Here is a 22,979-nt window from a genome sequence, read left to right on the forward strand (position 1 = left end):
TTATGAGCTAATTTACCATCTTGCAGCAACACTTCCCGGGCTCGGTCCTTTGGCGCTGGTACCGCTTCCACCGGCAGCTGTAGAACCCAGCCAGGCAGGAGATGAAGGGCTGGTGCTCATACCTCTGCAGCAAGCGCCGACGTACCACCTTCAGCTTCCCAAACTTAAGCTTTTTGAAGCTGGTGGAACTGGCCTCCATCTGAGGTGCTATCTCATCTTCCTCCTGAAACAAGACCACAAGTTTTACAGGGAGACTGTAGCCCCCCTTTCCTGTTGGGTAACCTTTCCGTATCAGAAAACAGGGAGGAAGTTTTCCCAAGAGGATGCTGAGACCAGCAGGAAACAAGGCTGAGGACACCCCACCTAATTTTATATACCAAACTGAGATGCCTAACAGAGAAGGACAGACATTGCAAATCCCCTCAGTAGTCAGTGGTGCTCCTGGTTATAACCTACATGCTCTGAATCACCCCTGAGGAAACCTCTGCCTCCTTTTGGCTATACAGGGGGCTCTGGGAAATGAATTCATTAACTTAAGCACTCCATGCAGACTTTAAAATTATGTCAGATGAACCTGAGCCTAGGCTTAGCCATGGGAATTATTCAACATCACTGTGACCTGTTTGAAACATGCCATCAATTTAACTACCTCATATAGAAAAGGCACTAAAATCCCCTCGGGTACACAGCTCTCTTATCCTGGCAAAACTGCAACACTGCAGAGACTGATCCCTTAAGAAAAAATTATTTCCTAGTTGAAATAACTTTACCTGGCACAAGTATTTAAGGATAGAAAGACTAGCTGTAAAGACATACATGTGGGAGATCTACTCGTAATCATAATTTTAAACAAAGAACTTGGTGGAAAATAGCAACCAATGCAGTTACAGTGAAGCAAATAGCACATAGTGCCAGGGAAGAGTGTTTCACCCAGCAGGGCACTATCAAAACTACAGGGAAAGATTTAGAAAAAAAGTCTTGCGTGGACACGCAAAAAGCTCCATTATACAGTTCTTCAGAGTACAAAGTCAGTCAGAGATGTTTTTCTGTGGCATTAATAAGTGCCATCACATCCTTCAGTCCATACCAACCATGTTCAAATCCAGGCACATCTGCTGCAAAGTCACAGCTTACGACTCCAAATTTCTGTGATTTTTCTGATGTAATAATAATACTAAGAAGAATGAACAGTATGCTGCACTATACACATGGATGAAATGCACACATAAAGTGTTTGCAAATAACTCAGATCCCAGTGTATCTCTGCAGAAATCAGTGGACAAATCCTTGCAGAACGACATATCTAAAAAACTGACCCATTTGCAGAAGGCACGAATAAATCAGAGACACGGAACACAAGTTAAAACAGAAACAATGCACCCCTGGTACTCCTTCCAAATGCTCTAGCCTATTGGTAGCTGGAGTGCAAGGAGAGAGGATAAAAATGAAACAAAAAGGTGTTTCAGTTCGGACCACTACTAATTAAGCAGTGTTAAGTGTGCCATGTCCTGAATGCCTTCCTCAGACAGATGTGTCTGCCCATCCAGGACAGTCAGGGGGAATCACACACTCTTGGATATGATGGGGTCAATCCATCCCTAGAAACTCAGCAGTACCAGATCCTGGCACCAGTAGGTCACCACTTCGTAAAAAATCGATCTCGTGGCAAGATGGTGATCCTACTCTTGAATTCCCAGAGCACAGCTGGGGGGGTATGAGCATTATGCCACCTGTGAGTGATGCAGGTGACAGCTGATCCAGCTGGTTTCATCAGCTGGCCTAAAGTGCACCTGGCATAAACCCAGCAATTACCAAGTTACAACAGCCACATCTTCTGAATATATTTGAACCTTCAGAGCTCTTACCAGAAGGCAGTCACATGCCATGAGGTTGCAGTATTTGTAACCTCCTATAAGGATCCCTAAAAACATGAGTTCCCCTATCATCGAAACACAGCATCCACTCTCACTCAGCTCTTTTTCTTCAGCAATAGGAACTCAGAACACTGGACCAAACCATTAGTTTTGCTGTCAGAGGGCCATGAGGTTTGTTACTCACATTCCTGTGTGTGGGTACAAGGCTCACGCATCAACATTTATCTATGAGCACACAGGGTTTGACAGGAAAAGAGATTATGGAGATCCTTGCCCATATCATCTGTCTGGCTGCAGCAGCATGTCAGGTATTAAATCTAGGTATTAGTATATCCCTTATAAAATTGCCAGTGATGGAGATCCCACCATCCCTCAAGACAGGCTAAACTAGTCCTAACTAGCTTCTCTATTAAAAGCTGAGGGTTTTTTTCCCAATATCTGGTCTCTTGTAGTACAATCTAAGGATGTTATTTCATGTCCTGTTTATGTTGGATATAGCAAACGGCTTAAACTTTTGCTCTGTTACATATTTCATGTATTCGCATGTCGATGCCTCTCCTTAAACCTTCTCTAGCCTGAACAATCCCAGCTTTTCTAGTGTTTCCTTGTAGTTCATGTTTCTTCCTCCCCAGACAGTCACCTGCTATTTGGGATCTCCCTTGCACTTCCCATGGGTTTTGGTACATGGTAGCCATAACAGGATGTGGTGAACCCACAGTCTCTCCTGGACAGACCTGTTTACCCATAGCACAGGCTACTCAATACGTGCAGCATCCAGTTTCTCTCATGTATCAAACATCATCTGGCCTTGATCTTCTGAATGCTTAAATAATTCACCCTGGATTCTATCCCAGAAGCACAGAAAAGGTGTTTTCAGTTTCATCATAGAATCACAAAATGGTTTGGATTGGAAAGGACCTTAACGATCGTCTAGTTCCAACCTTCCTGCCATGGACAGGGACACCTTCGCTCAAAGCTCCATCCAACCTGGTCTCAAACCCTTCCAGGGACGAGGCAGCCACAGCTTCACATCATTTACGCATCAAAGTACTTATAACATCATGATAATTAGAATTTAATGAACTCCTGCCTTAGTCTTTCCAAACAAGTCCCCTTTCCAACTCCAGGGGTTGTTGGGGAAGGGACCCTTCATTGCAGAGGAGGCTGGGGAAAGAGGGAGAGACGAACACAACCTCCTGTCCACAACCCCCTCCACCAACCCCTGGCTCTCCCAAAAAGCTCTCCCTGGCTCTGGCCAAAGAAGAGCAAAACACCTTTCTGTCTGGCATCCCCTGAACCCCCATTGGCTCTGTTGTTCAAGCAGTATCACTATGGCAGTAAGACTTTTCAGTATCAAGAGACTGAAAGGTTGTAACTTGCCCTCTGCTTTGGGCTCTCCCTTCTGCTGGCACAGCATCCCTCTGTCCCTCTTCTCCTGCCCTGTCCTTTCTTCTCTGCCGGAGACCTTTTCCCTGCTCTCCCAGTCCCCAACAGACAGAGCTACTTCACCCAGCTGCTCCTCTGAAGCCTGCAAAGGGCCAAAGCACCCCACAAAGGCAATAAACCTGTGCAGGCCGGATAAATGTGCTGAAGCAATGGTATGATGTTTAACAAGACCAAGTGCCAGGTGCTGCACTTTGGCCACAACAACCCCCTGCAGCGCTACAGGCTGGGCACAGAGCGGCTGGAGAGCAGCCAGGCAGAAAGGGACCTGGGAGTTTGGATTGACAGGAAGCTGAACATGAACCAGCAGTGTGCCCAGGCGGCCAAGAAGGCCAATGGCATCCTGGCCTGGATCAGGAACAGTGTGGCAGCAGGACCAGGGAAGTGATTCTTCCCCTGTACTCAGCTCTGGTGAGGACACACCTCAAGTACTGTGTCCAGTTCTGGGCCCCTCAGTTCAGGAAGGATATTCAGGTGCTGGAGCAAGTCCAAGGAAGGGCTATGAGGCTGGTGAAGGAACTGGAGTACAAGACCTATGAGGAGAGGCTGACGGAGCTGAGGCTGTTTAGCCTGGAGAAGAAGAGGCTCAGGGGAGACCTCATCACTCTCTACTACCTGAAAGGAGAGTGTAGCGAGGTGGGGGTTGGTCTTTTCTCCCAGGTAACCAGCAGTAGGACAGGAGGGCACAGTGTTAAGCTGTGCCAGAGAAGGTTTAGGTTAGACATTAGGAAGAAATTCTTTACAGAGAGAGTGATCAGACATTGGAATGGGCTGCCTGGAGAGGTGGTGTTCACTGTCCTGGAGGTATTTAAGAAGAGACTGCATGTGGCACTTAGTGCCATGGTCTAGTAGACGAGGTGGTGTTAGGTCAAAGGTTGGACTTGATGATCTCAGAGATCTTTTCCAGCCTAGTTGATTTTGTGATTCTGTGTGACTAGGGAATGAGAGCTACTGTGGCTGAAGTTGTCCCCTGTTCAAAAGAGAAATGGCTATGCATAAAAGACCTTGCAGTCACCTGCAAAGTGCATTCAGAAGTACAACCAGAAACCAGTGAGAGACCACTAAACACATTATACCACATCTACTGGGATCAGTGAGCTCTAATCCAAAGAAGAAATCACCCTTCCAAGCCCCAGATCATGATTTGATCTGAGGCTTCTCCTGCTCCCTCTGGGCATACAGAGGGCTCATCTAGCAAATGGGAGCCTTTGAGCCACTCTGCCCCATAGCTTTGGAGACTGCTGGGTCTCTTCTGAGGAACGAAGCACAAGACATGCTCGAGGCACTAGACAAAAGGTGATGCTTGTGTGGAGATGCAAAGAAAAGAGTTGACAGGGATTGGGAAGACCAGGGACAACTCATAAAATATTTCGGCTGCTTTACTCTGAAGGCAGTGACTCCTAAGAAGAGCTCATCTTCCTCTGCAGCTCTGCAAGATTCATATGTCTGTGATGCATTTACACTGAGCTGTTGCTGGTATCAGCAAACAGTCCAGTGGCAACTCCAAGAGAAGTCCAGGAGAAATATGGCAAGTCCCATGCGAGAATGAGGAAGACAAAGACAGACACAAGGACAGTCAGAAAGGTGCTTCTCAGCTCAAAATCTATTCATATGTCCAGGTACTCTGCTCTTCTCTTTATCTGTGTCTTTCCACACAAACATCACTCCTCCTCTTTTACCGCCACATCTTTTCCCTGGTTCCTGCCCTTGGGTCCATCTCCATGTTCTCATGTAATTGTGCTTCATTTAACACAACCTCCCCTCAGCCACACTTCAAGTTCTCCATGACCCACAGTTCCAAGTTTGATCCTTGGTCACCAGATACCAGTCTGCTGTTACAGCTGGGACAAGGCATTCAGAAGCCATAACAACATCTCTCCCAAGATCTGGCTGATTTTGCAGTGCCTCAGACCACATCAAATATTGGCACAGTTTGAATTCACAAGTATCTGATCCTAAGAAAGATAAAACCCCAGTAACTGGACCCAACAACCACCTAAGGGTCAAACAACACTGAAACAAATGGCAGATGCAGAGGCCAAAAGACAGGAGGTTAGGATTTGAAACAGTTCAGTCCTTGACAGGACTTAGCAAGAGGTTTCACAGTGCTTGCATCTAGATTTGAAGCACAGTTTTCTTAAAGCTCAGAGATCATCTGCAATTCCTGCCCATCTCTACCAGGAAAAGTTAAATAGCTAGAGAAGGGAAACAGCAAATGAATCCATTCACTGGGAAAGCCATGGGAGCAAAGAGTAAGCAGGAAAACATGCATCAGTAGGGCACCGAGGTTTACGACTCTTTCACAAGTGAGCCATGAAAGCATTAACACATGTTTTTCTGCTCCATAAACCCCAGGAACCTCAGGTTTTTCCCTGGCAAACAGAGACTTTGTTTGCTTGCAGATAAGAGTTCCCATAATCGCAGGCAGTCAGACAGAGCTGCTCCTTTCCCACTGTTTCACAGAGAGTGATGAAAAACATGGGGAATAGCCGAGGGGGATGACAGAGGAAGGAGAAGGAGAGAAAAATCAGGAAACATATTCAGCCACACAGCCTGAACGCTGAAAGCACTGCAGAGAGGAGCTTGCTTGAGAGGCCAGTGCATGAGCAAGGATTAAAATCTCGTGTCTTTTTGGGTGCTCTAGGGCTGGAGCATTCATCTTTCAAGGGATAAACAGCTACAGCAGCCAAATTTGCATTGTCCTATAGCTTTTTCCCTTGGGTCTTTCAAGTATTTCTTTCCTTTCCCCGGCATCTACCCAGGTTTCTCCCACACAACATCTTACAACGCAGGAAGAAGTTGTAAGACACGCTCGACGAGGCGGCAGCAGCGGCGACCGAGGTACGTCCGGGGATGAGGGTCAGGTCAGGCTGTACGGGGGAGTTCCCGAGCTCAGGGACACCCGAGCAGCAGCAGCGCAGAGCCTCGGCAGGGCCGGGAAGTTCACGGCAGCCGATCGGGCGAGGAGCGGGCGGGGCCGGGAGCGCCGCGGCAGTTTTAAACCGCTGCCGGGAGCGCGAGGGACCCGGGGCAGCGAGCGGGGGCTGCGCGGGGAATGCGCGGGGGGTGCGCGGGGGGTGCGCGGGGGATGCGCGGGGGATGCGCGGGGGGTGCGCGGGGGGTGCAGTTTGCTCCAGGGTTCGTGCGGCGATTTGCGCGGGGGGGGGGGGGAGAGTTGCGCGGGCGGGGAGCTGAGGCGCTGCAGCGCAGGCAGCTGGTTCAGCCTCAGAACTCATGTATAAATGTGGGCAGGGAGGGTGCAAAGAGGATGGATCCAGGCTCTTCTTGGTGGAGCAGTAGGCAGCCGGCAGAAACCGATGCACAGGAAGTTTCACGAATATGACGAAAAACTTCTTTACCGTGCGGGTGACCACGCACCGGAACAGACTGCCCAGGTAAGTTGTGGAGTCTCCCTCACTGGAGATATTCAAAAACCATCTGGATGATATTCCGTGCAATGTGCTCTAGGATGACCTTGCTTGAGCAGGGAGGTTGGACCGGATGACCCACTGTGGTCTCATCCAACCTTACCCATTCTGTGATTCTGGATGCAGGCTCTTTCCAGATATTACAAACACATTTTGCAGTCCACTGCAAGAAGAGAGTTGGGGGAAAAAAATTTACATAGGTGACAGGAGTCATGTGAGGGACATGGAGATGGTAATTTCACCTGCACCATGCACCTGCATGGCCAGCTTGTCCTGAGAATCTTGATGGTGTAGGAAAGCAGGAGAAAGGAGTGATGCCCACTTTGCCCATGCCACTATTTCCAAGGGATTTGGAGAGAAAGCGAACCCCATGCTAGGGAGATTCCTTGAGCCTGAGCTGAGCCTCTCCAGCATCTGCAGCTCCTTAGCCTGGAAATTTCTTGTGCCATCCCACCACTCTCTAGGGCATCATTTCCTGCCCTTTCCCCTGGGACTCTTCCACAGCACCACACCAACAGAAGCAAAGGAATAAAAACAACCTCCTGGCAAGCTGCTGGTTGATCACAATCACCATGAGCTGCACACACATCTCGCCACTAGCCAAAAAAGATCAGCAAAGACCATCTCCTAAACCTGCATTTCTACCTTACAGAGTCTGCCCAAGGCTCTGGATCCCACTCCAGGATCCCTTTTATTTGACTATCATCTGCCTTCAGTTTCTCTTCAGGAAATTAATGAGATTTAACATAGGAAATTAAAAAGGATCAAATAAAGTAGAGATAGTCATAATCTCTGATAGAAGATATACCCTATATCTTTTCCCCGGCAGATGATAATTATAATTTATCACTAAGACTTTCAACAGTTTCTTTATAAGCCCTAATTATACCTTACTTCTCTGTGGAATCCCAGGGGGTACGTACAGCCTGGGACAAACGTGTGCAAAGCACGTCTCATGCACTGTTAAGCTGTTGGCTTGAGATGGAGAACACAGCCATTAGCAAAAAAACCAACAGGGCTTAACATGGGAAACAATGAACAGCAGTAGGTGTAGGAGGGGTTAACAAGAAATAACGGTTCCATTTTTGCACTACACCTCTAACATGTAGTGGCTGTGGTTTCTAAAGATATGGAGGGGTTTCCACCAAGGTTCATGTCCTGTGTTTTGGAACATCCCACCACACTTTGAACAGACACAAATGATCAAGCCCTTTTCAAACAAATACTGCCAAAATCCTGCATCTATTAAAGTTGCACAGGGACTTATTCCCATCACAGAGGACACACAACAGGAGCTGTGCTGGAAATAGGTGGTGTGTCCTGCTCAGTCATAGGTTTAGATTAGATATTAGGAAGACATTCTTTCCTGTGAGGGTGGTGAAGCACTGGCACAGGTTGCCCAGAGAAGCTGTGGATGCCCCATCCCTGGAAGGGTTCAAGGCCAGGTTAGATGAGGCTTTGAGCAACCTGGTGTTCCAATCCACTTAGATGCAGAGGGGAACTAGGTTCTAAAACATTCCCATAGTTGAGATTAAGGCACAAATAAGGCCAGGTGCTGGATCCCAAAATGATAATTCAACTTTTTGTAACACAAAAGAGCAGAGACAAAGAAGGAATATAGAAAAGTGGGGAAAGCTAAGGGTAACTGTTAAAAGCACAGGGCAGGAGTTACCACCACCATGAAATGCTGCTGGCTTGCAAGCTGGTAGATCTCTCTCTGCTGGGCCTCTTCCCTGGTCGCCTTGTATCCTCTGAGGAATGAGCCGAACCGGCAGGGTAACAGAGTGGCAGCAGCTCCCGCAGCAATCCTCAAACAACCCCCCCAGCAGTCCCCAGGCACGGCCCTAAACACCCTCCTCGTGGTAGCCCCTGGGTGCCCACTGCTCAGTTCACCAGTATCCCAGCAAAGCTCGCCTGGTACCAAGACAGGCCCTGAGTGTCCATTGGCTGGTTCCCCAGTCTCCAAGTAAGATCTTCCTGGAATATCTTATTTGGGAGAGTAAGTCCTTGCTGCCTTTTTTTATTGTAACAACTTTTTATCTTTTTTTTTTGCTAGTCTGCCTGCCTTTGCTTGCTTGCTAGGTGCCTCCTGGAGCTTTTGCAAGTAGCTCGGCTCCTGCAGCAGCCTAGCTGTGGCATCCAGGCTTTTTAACTCCATGCTCGAGACAATGGCGGAGCAGACTCCATCTTGTAATCTGTCCACTACAGCTGGTCTAGTGAAAGGTGTCCCTGCCCATATCAGGGGGGTTGGAACTCGATGGTCTTAAGGTTCCTTCCAACTTAAACCATTCTATGATTCTGTGTTTGGCGCATGTTTGTACCCAATGTCCAGTCCCCAGGGATAGCTCATTATCCACAACTACTTGCAGAAACCTTGTTTAGTCATACTCATCATCATTATAAATCACAGCTGGTTTTCTTCATCTTCAAAGCACTTTGCAGAATACATTAACAAATGTGTGCCCAGGAAATTATTGGCCAAGCCTCAGAGCATTTACAATGCGTTTTATACAAATGCTTTCAGCTTCATGTGGAAACAGTCAAAGGGAAATAATTGTGTTTGTAAAAGGGTCTCACGGTGCTACAATAGGAGCCTGCAAGGAGCAAAATGAGTGTTTTGAATAAAGCTGAATAGTCGCTTTAAAAAAAATAAGGAAGAAAAAGAAGAGGTGGAGAAAGATTTTTTTTTCACAAATGCCGTGTCTTTGGCTGGACTCAGGCATATTCTGATCCAGGTGTTCTTGGGTCCATAGGCACTTTCCCAGCATTGCAGAAATGAGCATGACACCAGGTATCTTTGGCCCTGCTGGTGCCAGACCCCTCAGCAGAGTCTTCCCTGGTTTTGACCCTGAGGTCCTTCATATACTTCATATATAACACATTAGCTTGGGTTATAGGACCTGTTATCTCAGTGTTGGGTACCCCTCCAGTAAGGAGAGAGCCTTTTGGGGAAGCTGGCATCCTTCCCCTGGGCAGTACAGGTAGGCAGGGGCAGAAATTAGCCCTAAAAAGGATCGGGAACGGCGACCTTCCATCTGTGGCCACAAACAGACCTTCCATCACCCAGCCAGATGTTGATCCCAGATGGCCACAGTGAGATATCCATGCCTAGGTCGCACCTTCCTACACAAAGAGGGAATTAGGAGCATCCGTGAGCTCATACCTCCAGGTCAAGCCTGAAAACAGAGACTCAACGTGACGAGTTTGGGGTGCAATGCTGCTCCCCGCACTTCAGCGTGGTCAACAGGAGAAGGGGAGAGCTTTTTTCTCACCGTGCTCATGGCTGTGCAATGTCACCAGCAGCAAAGCGTGCAGTCGTGCTCAGCCCCGGGCTTTGCCCCTGGGTGGCCCGCAGCTTTCTAAGAAGTCACTCTCCCACCATTGAAAAGCCACTGTGGGGAGGCAAAAAGTGCTTCCACGCCTCAAAGCCTGCCTGGGGAGGGGAGGAGGAGGAATAAATCCCTTGGAAAAAAAAAATAAAAAGAGCTCAGAAAGGAGGGAAATATTTCTTTGAAGATAAATCCTACTTTGTGCATTTCAGCATGCCCTGGCTTGGGTCCCTCTCTGCTCCTGGGAATGCCTAAGCAGCTCTTTGTGCCCTGCTGTTAAGCAGAGACGAGGAGATTGGGACACAGCGTGGGGGACCCCCTCTGGCCCCATAGCCCCACCGAGGGCTGCACACCACCACAAGCATCATATCTGAGGGAAGACTTTGCCTCTGAGCCAAGAGGGGGAAAGAAAAGAGGTTTGCAGATCGCATACCTCAGCCCAACAGCTCTGCAGAGCACTATTCAGCCCGGACAAAGGACAGGGGCCCTGGATGGCCACTGCAATGAAGACACCGGCTCTGGCCCTCCCCCAAGCTGTGGGTGTTAAAGTTCAAGCCTTGGAGCAAAACACCCTGCAAGAAGGAAAAGAAAAGGGAGGAAAGGGTGCTTTCCATGTCACCAGCCAGAAATTTTTCCATTTAGTTGACAGTATCCAAATGCATAAGGGCCAGTCCATTTTTGTGCCATAAGAATGTGGTTCTGCTGTTCCCAGAGAAAAATCCCTTCCAGCTAATTAAACACTACCATATTTCTGCATAAGCCATGTCAGAAAAGTTTGGAACTCATTTCAGAGCAAAAGGATAGTCTGGCACACAAATCTCCTGACCTAACTCAAACTATGGGCTCAGCAGAGCCATCACCCAGAGCCTCAGTTTCCCAATTTAGATTTGTGCCAACAGTGCAACAAGAGCAGCAGATGAGGATTGTGTGGCACATTTGATTTTCATCCATGTGAAACATGGAGTTTGTTTAAGCAAGGCAAGAAGATCAGTGTAGACAACCCATGGGCAGACCCTTGATGGACCGTCTCAGGGCCCAGGTCACACAGCCCAGTCAGATCTGCTGGATCAGCACCCATTAGCCCTCACATCCCAGCATCCTGGAGGACAGGAGTGATTTATTTAGATGCAGAGCTTGGGGTGGGTGTTTTCATTCCTCCGTTGGTCTTCCTGGAAGAGCAGTTAGAATCACGGAATCACTAGGATTGGAATAGGTAGGTCCTCTGACATCACCAAGTCCAACTATTAATCCAGCACTGTCAAGCCTACCACTAAACCATGTCCTCAGGTGCCACAGCTACACAGTTTTTCCAGGTGACTCCACCACCTCCCTAGGCATTCTGTTCCAATGCTTGACCATCCTTTCCATGAGGAATTTTTCCTAATATCTAATCTAAACCTCCCCTGATGCAACTTAAGGCCATTTTCTCTCATTCTGTTACTTAGGAGAAGAGACCCACCCCCACCTGATCAGAATTTCCTTTCAGGTAGTTGTAGAGAGCGTTAAGGTCCCACCTCAGTCTCCTTTTCTCCAGGCTAAACATCCACAGCCCCCTCAGCCACTCCTCATCAGCCTTGTACACCACCTCCTTTGTTTTCAAGTGGTCACACTGATTGCCCAGCACAGCCAGCAAAGAGATATGGCACAACTCAGCTCATCCAAGGGCAGATGTCTAAATAGGACAGATGAACTGCCTTACACCACCTCCAAAGTGCCAGGGCAAGAACCCAGCCCGTAGCAAAAGGCCATTCATCACTTAAACCCAGCAAGCCCATTTCGGCCCTGCCAGCTCAACTTCAAGGAACTTCTGCACCTTTGCATGGAGAGAAGAAGGGCACAACTGCCAGGGGGTTATCTCCCCCTTTCCTGTGGGTCTATCCCTGCTATCATACAAAGACAGCCACAGAAATTTTGCACATGGGGTGACTTAAAGCAGTCATGGAGACCATGGGCGGTCCCATAGGACTGTAAGACATGTAAGACACCAACAGGCAGTAGTTCCCAACCCCTCAGTGCCTCTTTCTCACAGAAGAGCCAAAAAATCAACCCTCCCACCCTCAAACAGCATTCATGATGAATTGCAGAGGAATAAGGGACATCATCAGCTTTGTAGTAGGTTGCCAACTGGCAGCAGGGAGGGAAGGAAGAGGTCACAACAATAAAGCACTAAGATGAGGGCAGGAAAATCTAGGGAATGGAGAAGGTAAAAGGATTAACATCATTCACCTGCATTTCTTGCAAGAATTGGGTTTTGCTCAACCAAAACATTCTTAAAAGCTTTGCAGGCAAAGAGAGCACTTAAGAGGCACCATGACCCCACAGAACCTCTCTGACAGCTTTAAGGCATGAATCAATTAAAGCAATCATGGAGCAAAGGTTAATCAGTAGCAAGTACATCTTAAGAAATAAGTAGTCTTTTAAAAAGCAACAGCTTTTGCCAATTCCCCCCTCCCCATTTTCCAAAGTGTCTTTCATTTCTCCAGCTCTGGAGACCTTCCAAACTAAGGTCAGTGATTAAGAGCAGCTGCCGAAAGGACCAGACTGGAATGGTGGCGGCAGCCGGGGCTGCGGCAGCAAAGAGGACCGGACCTGTAATTGTCACTGAGGCTCAGTGCTGTACAAATGTCTCGGGGATTGAAAACCATCCAGGGGCTTCCAGCCTAATTGGAGCAGATGGAAGCTGGAGAAACAAGGAATTGCTCACAGTTGCATTGGAGAACAGAGGAAATGAAGCAGGAGAGTAAGGCAAGGACTGACTCTAAAGCATTTCTGCACAAGCAATGAGACTCCAGCCTGAGTGTGTGGGCATAAAGTGATGCTTCGAGCTGCTCCCATCCCGTGCCCTGCTTGCAGATATGTGCTTCTTTCTTCTTACACCCAACATTGGAGCTGACGTCAAAACGGCCCCCATGTGCAGCAGCCACAACCTCATTCACACATGTACACACTCCCCCACCCCACCCTGCCCTATTTCCCTGCCTGCTGCTATTATAGCGCACCACCATCACAGTTAACTTCTTACTCTGTCACCTTTCCATGCAACTGTTGATGAAAGAAAAGAGCTGGTACACTGTGGTGGCCCCAAGAGGCTTCCCTTAGCACCAGACCTACAGAGGATGAGTCCCAGGACAGGGTTTCTCATCTCTCTCTCTTGCTACTGCATTGTGGATTCACATAGACTACAACTGCCCAACCATCAGAAAGAACCCAGGCCAGGAGGATGGAGAGTCAAGCCTGACCCTGAGAGCAGGTTCTCATCATGCCCCATGTTCCCTGGGGACACCACAAAGACTGGCAAGGCAAACAGTGACAGGAGAATAGGACCAATATGAGACCAGGACATGGGTGTGTTCATAAAATCAACGAATCACAGAATGGACCTTCAAGTTCAACTGTCCCTGCCCATGGCTCCCTGCCATGGGCAGGGGCATCTTCCTGTTCAATCCACTAAATTCCACTGCTGCTTCTTCTTCCCTCCTGTTTTCCTGGAGACAGCAAAAAGTGCAGCAAATGCCAATGTCCTGCTGGTGAGGAGAATTACAGGGAACATGACCCACAGACAGCCTCCTTTTACTGGGATTTTTTAAAATGCCAGGCCCTCAGCCACCAAAAATCAGCCAGCTGTGGGTCCTCTTTTGAATGCTGCTGGAAAAGCAGTGTCCAGCAAGTGAAGACCAGGATGAGGACAAGGTGATGAAGAGATGAGCACCTGCAGGTAGGCTGCTCAGCTCCCTCACACAATGTGTCCATAGCTGGAGCAGAGGTTGCAATGTGGAGCCAAGACTGTGTACCCTCAGGACTCATCCTGCCATGAAGGCATGGTCCAGAGTCCATCAAAATCATGTCTCCATGCTGCTCTACCCAAACCAGCTCCTTTCTTTCCTTTCAGTAAGACCTGGAATCCAAAGGATCTTCCCAACTTTTTATCCTACCTGCTCATCAAAAACATAGCCCAAGACCCCTTTTTGTTGCACATCACAGGGGTCTCTGGGGCAGTTCTACAAGCCAAAACATAGGAGATCATTCCAAGATGAGGTACAGACCTCTTCCTGCAAAATATCCCGAGACATGGAATCAGGTTTGGACCAAAGCCAGGCTATTGCTGCACATGTGCATGGTGTTGCAGTCTACAGGGAATAACCACCCCAGAGCTTCCTGCAGCCTCCTGTCCCCCATGCAAAGCCACCAAGCTGGGGCTGTGCCACTGAGCAGGATCTGCTCCAGAGTGGAGCACGTGTGTCTCAGCTGATGGGTGGTAACTCAGAAAGGTTTGCCAGAAGGAGGGCTTCTGGCCTTCCACACTGCAAGGAAACGAAGAGCACACTGTCAAATTGCCACAGGCTTCTAAAAAAAACCAAAAAACAAAACAAAACAAAAAATCTGAAACAACTTTCTCCTTTATTTTGGCTGATACCTTATCACACTAAGCAAAGCTGCACAGTAACAACTTTCACAGAGTTACCTTTTGAGATGTAGGCAGTCTCACAACAAGCTACAAGCACCAAATCTAAAAAACTATATTTTCATTACAAGTGATATATAAAGCTCAAAAGACACCATTTGGTCACCTCCTTGGTCCAGTGTCATGGAATAAGGAAGTCACAAGACTGGTCGTGAGAACAAGTTTTGTGCTTGTACTCTCTGCAAGGATTTCAAATTGCCCTGAAAATCTTGCACACCTTTTAAACATTTCAATATCAAAGTTAGAAAAGAAGCTACAGCTTTGGCTCCCTTCACATTCAGAACATTTTTTAATTAAAATCCAGCTGGTCTCATGGTACATTATGCCTTTTTTTGTCGTTAAATGCAGCTTAAAAGCCTTGAGCAGCTGTAGGAAATTATTTCTGGTCTTTCTTGTCCTTCTACCTGGTGTCACCTCTTAGGATTTATCAGGGGATAAGTCCTGAGACATGCTACATTGTGAGGTCAAGATTCCCAAAGAAAGTGTAGAAGTGAAGAGAAGGTCATGTGCACTAGTGGGTGGACCTCCAGCTAATCAAAGTTTGGACTTCGCAACTCAAAGTTGGCCCGGTGCCGGTCCCCAGGTTCACATCAGCTGAGTGCCTGATCCTGAATTAAAATTCACTCTTTCCTAGAAGTGAAAATTCCCCTGTTTCATTGCTAACTGTGGTTACACCTACAGATAATGTGGAAGCATTTGGACAACAACAGCATACTAAAGCCAGGGCCAAATCCTGCTTTCAGCTGCGAACCGAACTGCTCTCCAAAGAGTTGCCCATCACAACTCTCAGTGTGATGTGCAGCGGCGGGGCAGATGGTGGACCATAGTGTTGCTTCCAGCCTTTCTAACCAGGTCCTGATTATTTACAGCTGTTCCCAGATGTTACCCTTTCACGGGTTATTTGTTATCGAGTCAACCTCCCCGTTCACACGCTAGGCGAGTTCAGAGGAAGAAAGAGAGAGGCTCCTTTCTCCCTTTTACTATGGAAACAGCCCTTTATCCCAAGAATTGCAAATGCTCAGCCGACATTTCCCTCCTCACTGCCCCGGCTACAGCGACCCCACCAGCCACCCACCGCTCACGGCTCATCACAGCTCCCGTTTCTCCTCTTAACAGGTCACAGCCAACTTATCCAGCACGGACCCCAAGTGAAGCAGGACTGCCGAGCACCTTCTCCTCCGCAGCAAAACACCAGAAACCTCCCTGCTCACAAATCACCCCCTTCCCTCCCTTTTTGTTACCGTTTCTCCCTATTCTCCAGCTCCCTGGGCTTTGTTTCTCACTGCAACCCAGGCGAGAGCCGGATCGATAACCCGCTGCCACATCCCAACAAACACACTCAAAAGTCCAAAGATAACAAAGGAAAAGTGATAAAAATCCCTCCACCTCGGTGATAACTTTCAAGGCAAGCAGGAAAGAGCAGGCAGAGATGAAGTTCAGCAGGCAGGAGCATCTTTGAGAGTTAGGAGAGGAGAAGTAGCTTACCTTGCCGTGACGCACATGGAGGGGTTATTTTTGTTTTCCGCTGCACTTGGATTGCTGTGTCCTTTGCTTGTGACACTCCGGGACTCGAATGGTGGCACCGCTGTGTGACACCCGGTATTAGGGAGGCTGCTGGAGCCGTCCCTCCCACGGTAGGAGGGGCCATGAGAGGCTTAATAAATTCAGTTCCCAAGGCTAGAAAAATTAAAATCTCATCATGGGACACAGGCAGCTCCTCGCTGCATTGCTCCAGGAGACGCCAGGGACTTGAAGACGAACCTGGGATTGGCTGATTTATCCCTCACCCACCCAGAACAGGAGAGGCTGGTATTCACATCCCACCTTGGCAGAATTAGGTGTCCAGAGGATGGGATTTGAGGAAGTATCCCAAAGGATATTTGGGAAAGATGTGTCATCGTTGACCCTCAGAATTAAAGCTCCTGAACCTCCTTCATGAAAATATTTTCCACGGCTCTAAGCCCCAGGCAGGAATCCACTGCAGCAGATTTGTGGGCAACCCCGGTGCAAAACCTGCTTATTTTACTTATTTTTTTACATGGTTTTGGCCTTTAATATCTAAATCCTATTAGAGTTATAACTTCCTTTGAGGGGGGAGAGGGGATAGGTCAGTACAACAAAAGCAGGTTGTGTTTTGTAACCTCCAATGCACCCTGGACTTTCAGAGAGGCAAAATCCCACCATAAAGTTTCTCAGGATAGGAAACTGTACAACCTCATGCAGCTCCTCCTGCTCCATAGAAGTTCTTCACTGCACGAAAGGCTAAAAAAACATTCCCTCCAGCTTCAGAGGACTCTCTGAAACACCACTGGTGCAGTTTTTTCATCCCTGTGGTTTCTCACATTGAGTTTTTTCTTGTTAGATGAAAAGACAGACCAGGGGGTCCCTCTACGACTGCTCTTGGAAACAGAGAGAGCAAGAACAGGCCAGAAATAATGGCCCAGCAGTTTTTGAGAAAGAGAAACTTTTAATTAGAAGATGAGCTACAGAGATGACAGCCTGGTTCGCTCTGAAACCTAATGATGAGCAGAAGGCATATAAGAGTTCCTTTAAGACAGTCTTGCTAATCCTTACTTTGCACTAGGTCCTAAAATAACATCACTCCCCCTTTGGAATTGGGAGAATTGGAATAGGAATTGGAATTGGAATTAAATGCAGGAACCACAAGACATGGAGGTAAAAGCAGCTGTTTTTATTGCTGGTTTCCCAGCTAACACTTAGCTGGCTGGAGTAAAAATGCATAGGATTGTGTGTCAGCCTCAACAGCCTCTAGAAATATTAGTTGCTTTTTGGTCTGATTCCTGGAAATCTGATAAATAAGGCAGGAAAGGGTGAGATTAAGAAGGCTGGTGGCACTAATGAGATTTAGGAAGCAGCAGCTTTTCCAGGTACCCTGCAGTCTTAATCTCCTGAGTTGATCCACTGGATTTTTCTTCTTATGTATTTGTGGCCATGTTGAGCTCAGCTTCATCACGAGGCCACACTAAGGTCCTGAAGGTCCATACTCAGGGAATGGGGATGGCCTGGAAGATTTGAGGAGGAGTGGAGAGCCCAGAGGGCATGAGCACTTTGCTCTGCCTTTGAAGCCAGTAGTAGGGTCAACACTCCCAAAAAAAACTTTTGAAGGGGCTTCACCATCATCCCTACCCAGGCTGCTGTTCTTCCAGCTGCTGCATCCTCAAGCTGTGGATGAACTCTAAGGGGTACGTGGGGATAAGAGGACAGGGTTGAGTAACATCATCAGCACAAAAAAGCTCCCTACAGTGGAGGGAAGAGCCCTGAAAAATTAAAAAGGTTATTAAAAGCACAACCATAGCCTTACCTCCTTACAAGCAAAGAAACTCCAAATATCCCTCTTCTCTGCCCTAAAATATTGCTGTGGTTTTGCTTTCTTCTGGGTTTAGAGATGCAAAGCCTTCAGCACCACAGTTTGCTCTGCAAACACCCAGCAAATCAGCTGGGAAGATGTTGCTCTGGGTTCAGTGTCTTCAGTTCAGAGTTCCCTGGCTTATCTCAACTACAAAATCCTCACGCAGTGTCCCAGCCAATGTCCTAGACCTACCAGAAGCTGGGACTGAGGGCAAGCAAGGATCAGCTGGAGCCCTGCCAGAAAGCCCAGCCTTGGAGTTTATGAGCCCATAAAGGAAATGCCTGCAAGGGACTGGTGCTGTACGAACCCACTCCAAGGATATCAGCAGGGCAGGTCAGCCTTGAACCCGATGAGTTTTGCCTCTGTTTGTGTCAGGAGAAGATAAAACCAGGGGGAAAATAGCACAAACAGGGAGCAAGGATGGTCTCCTTGCCCAGCTGCCAGCCCCACCATGGAGCCTTTTGTTGCGAAATACATACATTCACATCCTCCTACCCTAAATCCTACCCAGTTCAGGACATTTGCCCTCTCCCAACACACTGCCTTGGCAGCATAAAGAGTCTAGCATGTGTCCCCATCGCCCCCCCCGCACTGCTCATGTGCACAAAGAACAGCTGCTGAGCCTTGAGAGCAGGTGACTCATGCAGGTAACAACATCCCCATGAGATTAATGACAGAAATGGCACTGTTTATGGCATTTCCAGGAATGATAAGGGAGGTGGAGGGAGAAGGAGGTGACCTGAACTGATCCAAGCTTCAGGCCTTATTCTCCTGGTGGACAGCAGACACAGGTCTGCTGGCACAGACCCCCACAGCCATGGGCAAGCAGCGTCTGCCATTTGCAGCAAGTGGTATCCCACCAAAAAGTAGAAATGTCAGTCACTGGAGGCACAGAGGATGGGCTGGGGGGGAAAGGGACCCTGGGCAGCTTCAAGCCCCATCACAAGAGAGCAGAGACGCCTCCAGAACCACAACAAGCAGCATGTCCAAGTATGAAGATGTTGACAATCAACTTCACACCGAGCCCCAGAGGATAAGGCTGCGGGGGGAAGGGGGAGGTGTCTCTCTTGCCGTCTCCCAGCCTGAACTCTTTGACATACAGCTCTGACGCATCAAAAACAGGGAGACCATCAGCTCCTGCAAAGTGTTGATGTGGGGAGACTCAGGGTAAAGCAGAGGCACCGTGCAAATGGGGAGCAGAAGGTTTTGCAAAATGCTGGCAAACCTCCACAGAAAACAGGGCCTGACTCTGCTCCTGCATTCTGGGACATCTCCTTCACCATCACTTCTCCAGCTGCTTGAATTGATCAGAGTTATTTTTAAGCCCATTTGGTCCCAAGAAATGCTCCCGTCCCTTCCTGAAGGATGGCAGTGGCTGTGGATAATGTTGCAAAGCCCAACAAGTTGTGCCAAAGACATGGCAGTTTCTTTGGAGTATGTAGCCCACCAGATGCAAAGCTTACCCCTATTTTCAGAATATAAACTCAAAAAATGACCTCGTGTAGGCAGAATTGCCAGGCAAGTCCTCCCGAGTCCTGGGGTTCAGTGAGGGTCTCTGAGTGTTGTTCCCGAGCGAGCAACATCGCTCGGGTGGACAGTAAAGGAGGGCCAGATGGATTTATCACACAGCCTAACTGTGGGGAACCAGCCCCACGGCACAAATACAAGCCGTGTTGGGTGGATGGAAGGAGCTTTCACATCGTTCTCAAAGCAACCGGCAGGGGCAAACTCTGCCTCTCACAGCTGTTGCTGCAGCAACTCCGCCGCCCGCTCTCCCACGGCTGCTGGCACCACAGCCAGGCTGATACAGCCGTGTGTAAAGGGGGAAAGGGGCAATTCTCACCCTTCTTCCATATTTTATGGCTGTCCTTTATGAAATGACATCATTTTGTTCTTTCCTGGAAGAAATTGGGGAATCGCAACGCACCGAGGAGGATGCAATTTGAGTTACTCTGAGGGGCCAAGGGAGTCCCAGAGGGGTAAATCAGATGCAAGGACCAGTGAGGAAGAAGAGGGTGTGATGAAACGTCCCTTGGCCAAATGTTTCTGTGTCCAAGAAACATAATGTGGCAAACATTGCTGGAGGACCGTGACAGATCTCAGGAGTGAAACACGTCAGAGTTTTGTTTCATGAGCACACAGGCAGCTGCTCTGTGCTTCCCTCTCCTGCCTCATCCCCCTCTTTTGTGGGTGAATCTCGAGGCCCATGTTAGCCACTACCCTGATGGTTCTCTTCACCAGAGTGGTGAGAACACCTGCTGCTCCTCAGTGGGGATATTGCAGCAAAGTCCCCCACTGTCCCAGGGTTATAAACCACCCTTCAGGGAACTGAGCAGCCTGTGAGCCCCTGAGCCCCAATGAGTTTTGTGGGGACACAGAGCCAGTGTCCCATTTAGGACAATCAACAATGTTTCCCACCACTCAGGCTCTTAAAACTCTCCTGTGTTCCATGTCTCCCAGCCTGGGCCATGCTGCTTGTACTGTGGCTTTGTCACCATGGAGCCTCTTGAGTGACACTTGTCATCACCAGGATGAGCCCCGAGACCTCAGGGGGTGCTTCTTACCCTTCACATGGCTGGGTAGCACAGGCAAGCAGAGCCAGGCTTGTCAGTGGGCGCAACTATCAATGAGACCTCCCTTCCCCAGCACACCAGTGCCAGTGGTGACATTGCCAAAGCTCTTGCACACGCCTGGGAGCACCCAGCCCACCCTGCCCGGTACAAGGTGACACCTGAGCTGGATGGTGCCTGCTGTGGGGACGCCACCATCTCTCTCTGCCCCAGTGTTACCACTGATCTCTTGCCGGTCCTTCCTGGGCTGGCACCAACCTAATGGACTCTTCATGGTGGCAAAAGAAATAGGACAACTTATGTGTCGATCCCTGGACTGGGCTATTCCCAAAGCCCGGAGTGCTTCAGAGTGACTACAAAACACAAAGACTTCGAGTGAGAGGTGGGGTTAAAGCCTAATGTGGTTAAGAAGTGTGAAGAGTAGAAGAAAGTAGTGGACTCACCATTCATGCAGCCATGAGGTTGGGGAATGAGAGGGAGTGGGGCTGGGGGGAGCAGTTTGCCTCCCTGTTCACTCCCCTCTTGTGCCAGACAAGATTCCCTCCCCTTCCCCCTTCGTGCATATCGCTCTCCACTGGTGAGAAAAGAGAGGGCTGTTACCTGCCCACTGCCCTCCAGGGGCAGATGATCCAGGCACTACTGAGCCTTGGACATCATTACAGCTGTACATGTGGCCAGAAGGACCCTGACCTTGACTACCAGAAGATCTGTTAGCCCCAGATTTCTGCAGGTTAGTGGTTTTAAGGCACAAGGTGTGGGGTGAGGGACAAGTCCTGTTCACTTCACCCCAACTGCATTCAGAGGGGACAAGCCTCTGCTCAGCAGCACCTCACAGCCTCTCTCAACGTTGCCAGCCATCGTGGTGCAGTGGTGATGTGCCCCTTCTCCCTTACCAGGCTTAACTGATATGTCAGCGCAGCCCTGGTCCACCAGAAAGTTCCACCAGACCTGAGGAAGCATGAGGGTGTTGGCAGACACCCTCCCTGTTGATGTACACAGAGGACCCAGCATTAGGGACCTGTGCTGGGATGGGAGCAGAGGGCCTGTCCTTGATGGTTCACACGTTAACTCATGGCCTTGGCAGGGGAACACATTTGCCTTACGAGGCTGCTGAAACCTGTAAGTGTAGATAATAACACCAAAATGCAAGAGGAGCAAAGCTGGAGTTGGGGTGATCACAGGGGAACAGGCATACCAGCACACCAGATTCCATGTCAGGACAATCTCCTTATCCATGCTGATGTGCCCCGGCTGCCTCCAGCGTTCATCCTCCAAAAGAAACATAAGTTTCTTTTTGTGTTGCTCGTGGAAAATGAGATACATAAAAAGAAAGGAATCTTCAGTGCCGGGAGGGGGCAGCACAGCCCTGGGAATGGGGAAGGTTCAGGCAAGCCCAGGCAAGCTCCCTGCTCACCGTGTTCAAGCTACAGACAGATCCTCCTCAAAATGAGCTTCAGAACCAAAACTTGAATGTCTTCCGGGTGCTGCTGAAAATGAGGGACCCAGGCAAAGCATCCTCTGTGTGAGGAGCTGCAGTTTTCCCTGCAGCATGTAATAAAGAGCACCTCTTCTCTGTCGTACCTACAAGTGTATTGCTTCTTCTACTGCTAATTCCCCCAAATAAACTAATAACCTGCAGTTACAGACAGAATAACTGCTCCCACTAGGATTTAGCTGCCAGTTTGCTGTGTCTGGCTCAGACCTGAAGCTGTGTGTTCCCCAAAGCTTTTTCCTGTCTTTCCTCCCCTGCTCCCCTGTCTGTAGATCAGCTGGTCTAACACAGGGCCTCATCACCTCGTGTACATCTTCAGACTTAGTTATCTGACTCCAAAATTAAAAACTATTCATCTATCCAATAAGCCTTCACTAATTATTTATTTTTAAATTTGGTTATGAATTCACCTACAAGAAAAGTTGTCTTAGCTCTGAAGAGCCCTCAGACAAGTTATACTTCACTAAAATCAATGCCAACCATTTGTTAAAGCCTTGACATCATTCATTCTCCAACATCTCCCACTCTCCCATCAACTGCTGGGCAGCTCAGCCAAGTTCATCTCAAGGGAAGAAGCCTCCAGGACAGAAAATTCTCCCCAGAAATCATGGAAAATGGTAGCTATTTAGAAACAGACTGTGCCCTCTCCATGGGGCAGGAGGTAGAGCCACCAGACACCAATGCAGTAGTATTTTTAGGGGCACTTTGGGGGGTACATTACTAGGAGCAAAGTTTGCCTTGTACTCTGCTTTGTGAAGCTTTGGAGGAAGAGGGGTTATTCAGCCTGGAGAAGAGAAGACTCCATGGAGATCTTAGAGCACCTTCCAGTACCTAAAGGAGCTACAAGAGAGCTGGAGAGGGAAATTGGACAAGGGCATGGAGTGACAGGACAAGGGGGCATGGCTTCAATTTGACAGAGAGCAGGTTTAGACTGGATATTAGGCAGAATGCATGGGCATAAGTTGCCCAGAGAAGCTGTGGATGCCCCATCCCTGCAAGTGTTCAAGGCAG

The 22,979-nt window shown here is 48.7% G+C and overlaps 1 protein-coding gene and 1 long non-coding RNA gene across 4 annotated transcripts in view; one reads left to right on the top strand and one right to left on the bottom strand.

Moving 5' to 3' along the window:
• The window catches only part of GDPD4 (glycerophosphodiester phosphodiesterase domain containing 4), a 38,738-nt gene extending 22,635 nt beyond the window's left edge, over positions 1-16,103 (bottom strand). For 2 of the 3 annotated variants that reach the window (XM_027741084.2, XM_027741083.2), the window contains exons 1-2: positions 6,103-6,289; positions 17-223 (exon numbers count right to left, since the gene is read on the bottom strand). In XM_027741084.2, coding sequence (XP_027596885.1) covers positions 17-199 — 183 coding nt within the window. In that variant the 5' untranslated portion in view covers positions 200-223; positions 6,103-6,289. Of the gene's footprint in view, positions 1-16; positions 224-6,102; positions 6,290-16,021 lie in introns of those variants that run through there. The other variant, XM_039380003.1, reaches the window with a different exon arrangement.
• Positions 6,535-22,060, top strand: LOC113998398. The gene is made up of 2 exons (XR_003544434.2): positions 6,535-6,712; positions 15,653-22,060. It is a non-coding gene; the product is annotated as an uncharacterized LOC113998398 (long non-coding RNA).
• Positions 22,061-22,979: the final 919 nt, after the last annotated feature.

The sequence above is a fragment of the Pipra filicauda genome, unplaced genomic scaffold, assembly GCF_003945595.2.
Source record: "Pipra filicauda isolate LSUMZ 115617 unplaced genomic scaffold, ASM394559v2 scaffold183_size1465899_pilon, whole genome shotgun sequence".
Taxonomy (NCBI): domain Eukaryota; kingdom Metazoa; phylum Chordata; class Aves; order Passeriformes; family Pipridae; genus Pipra; species Pipra filicauda.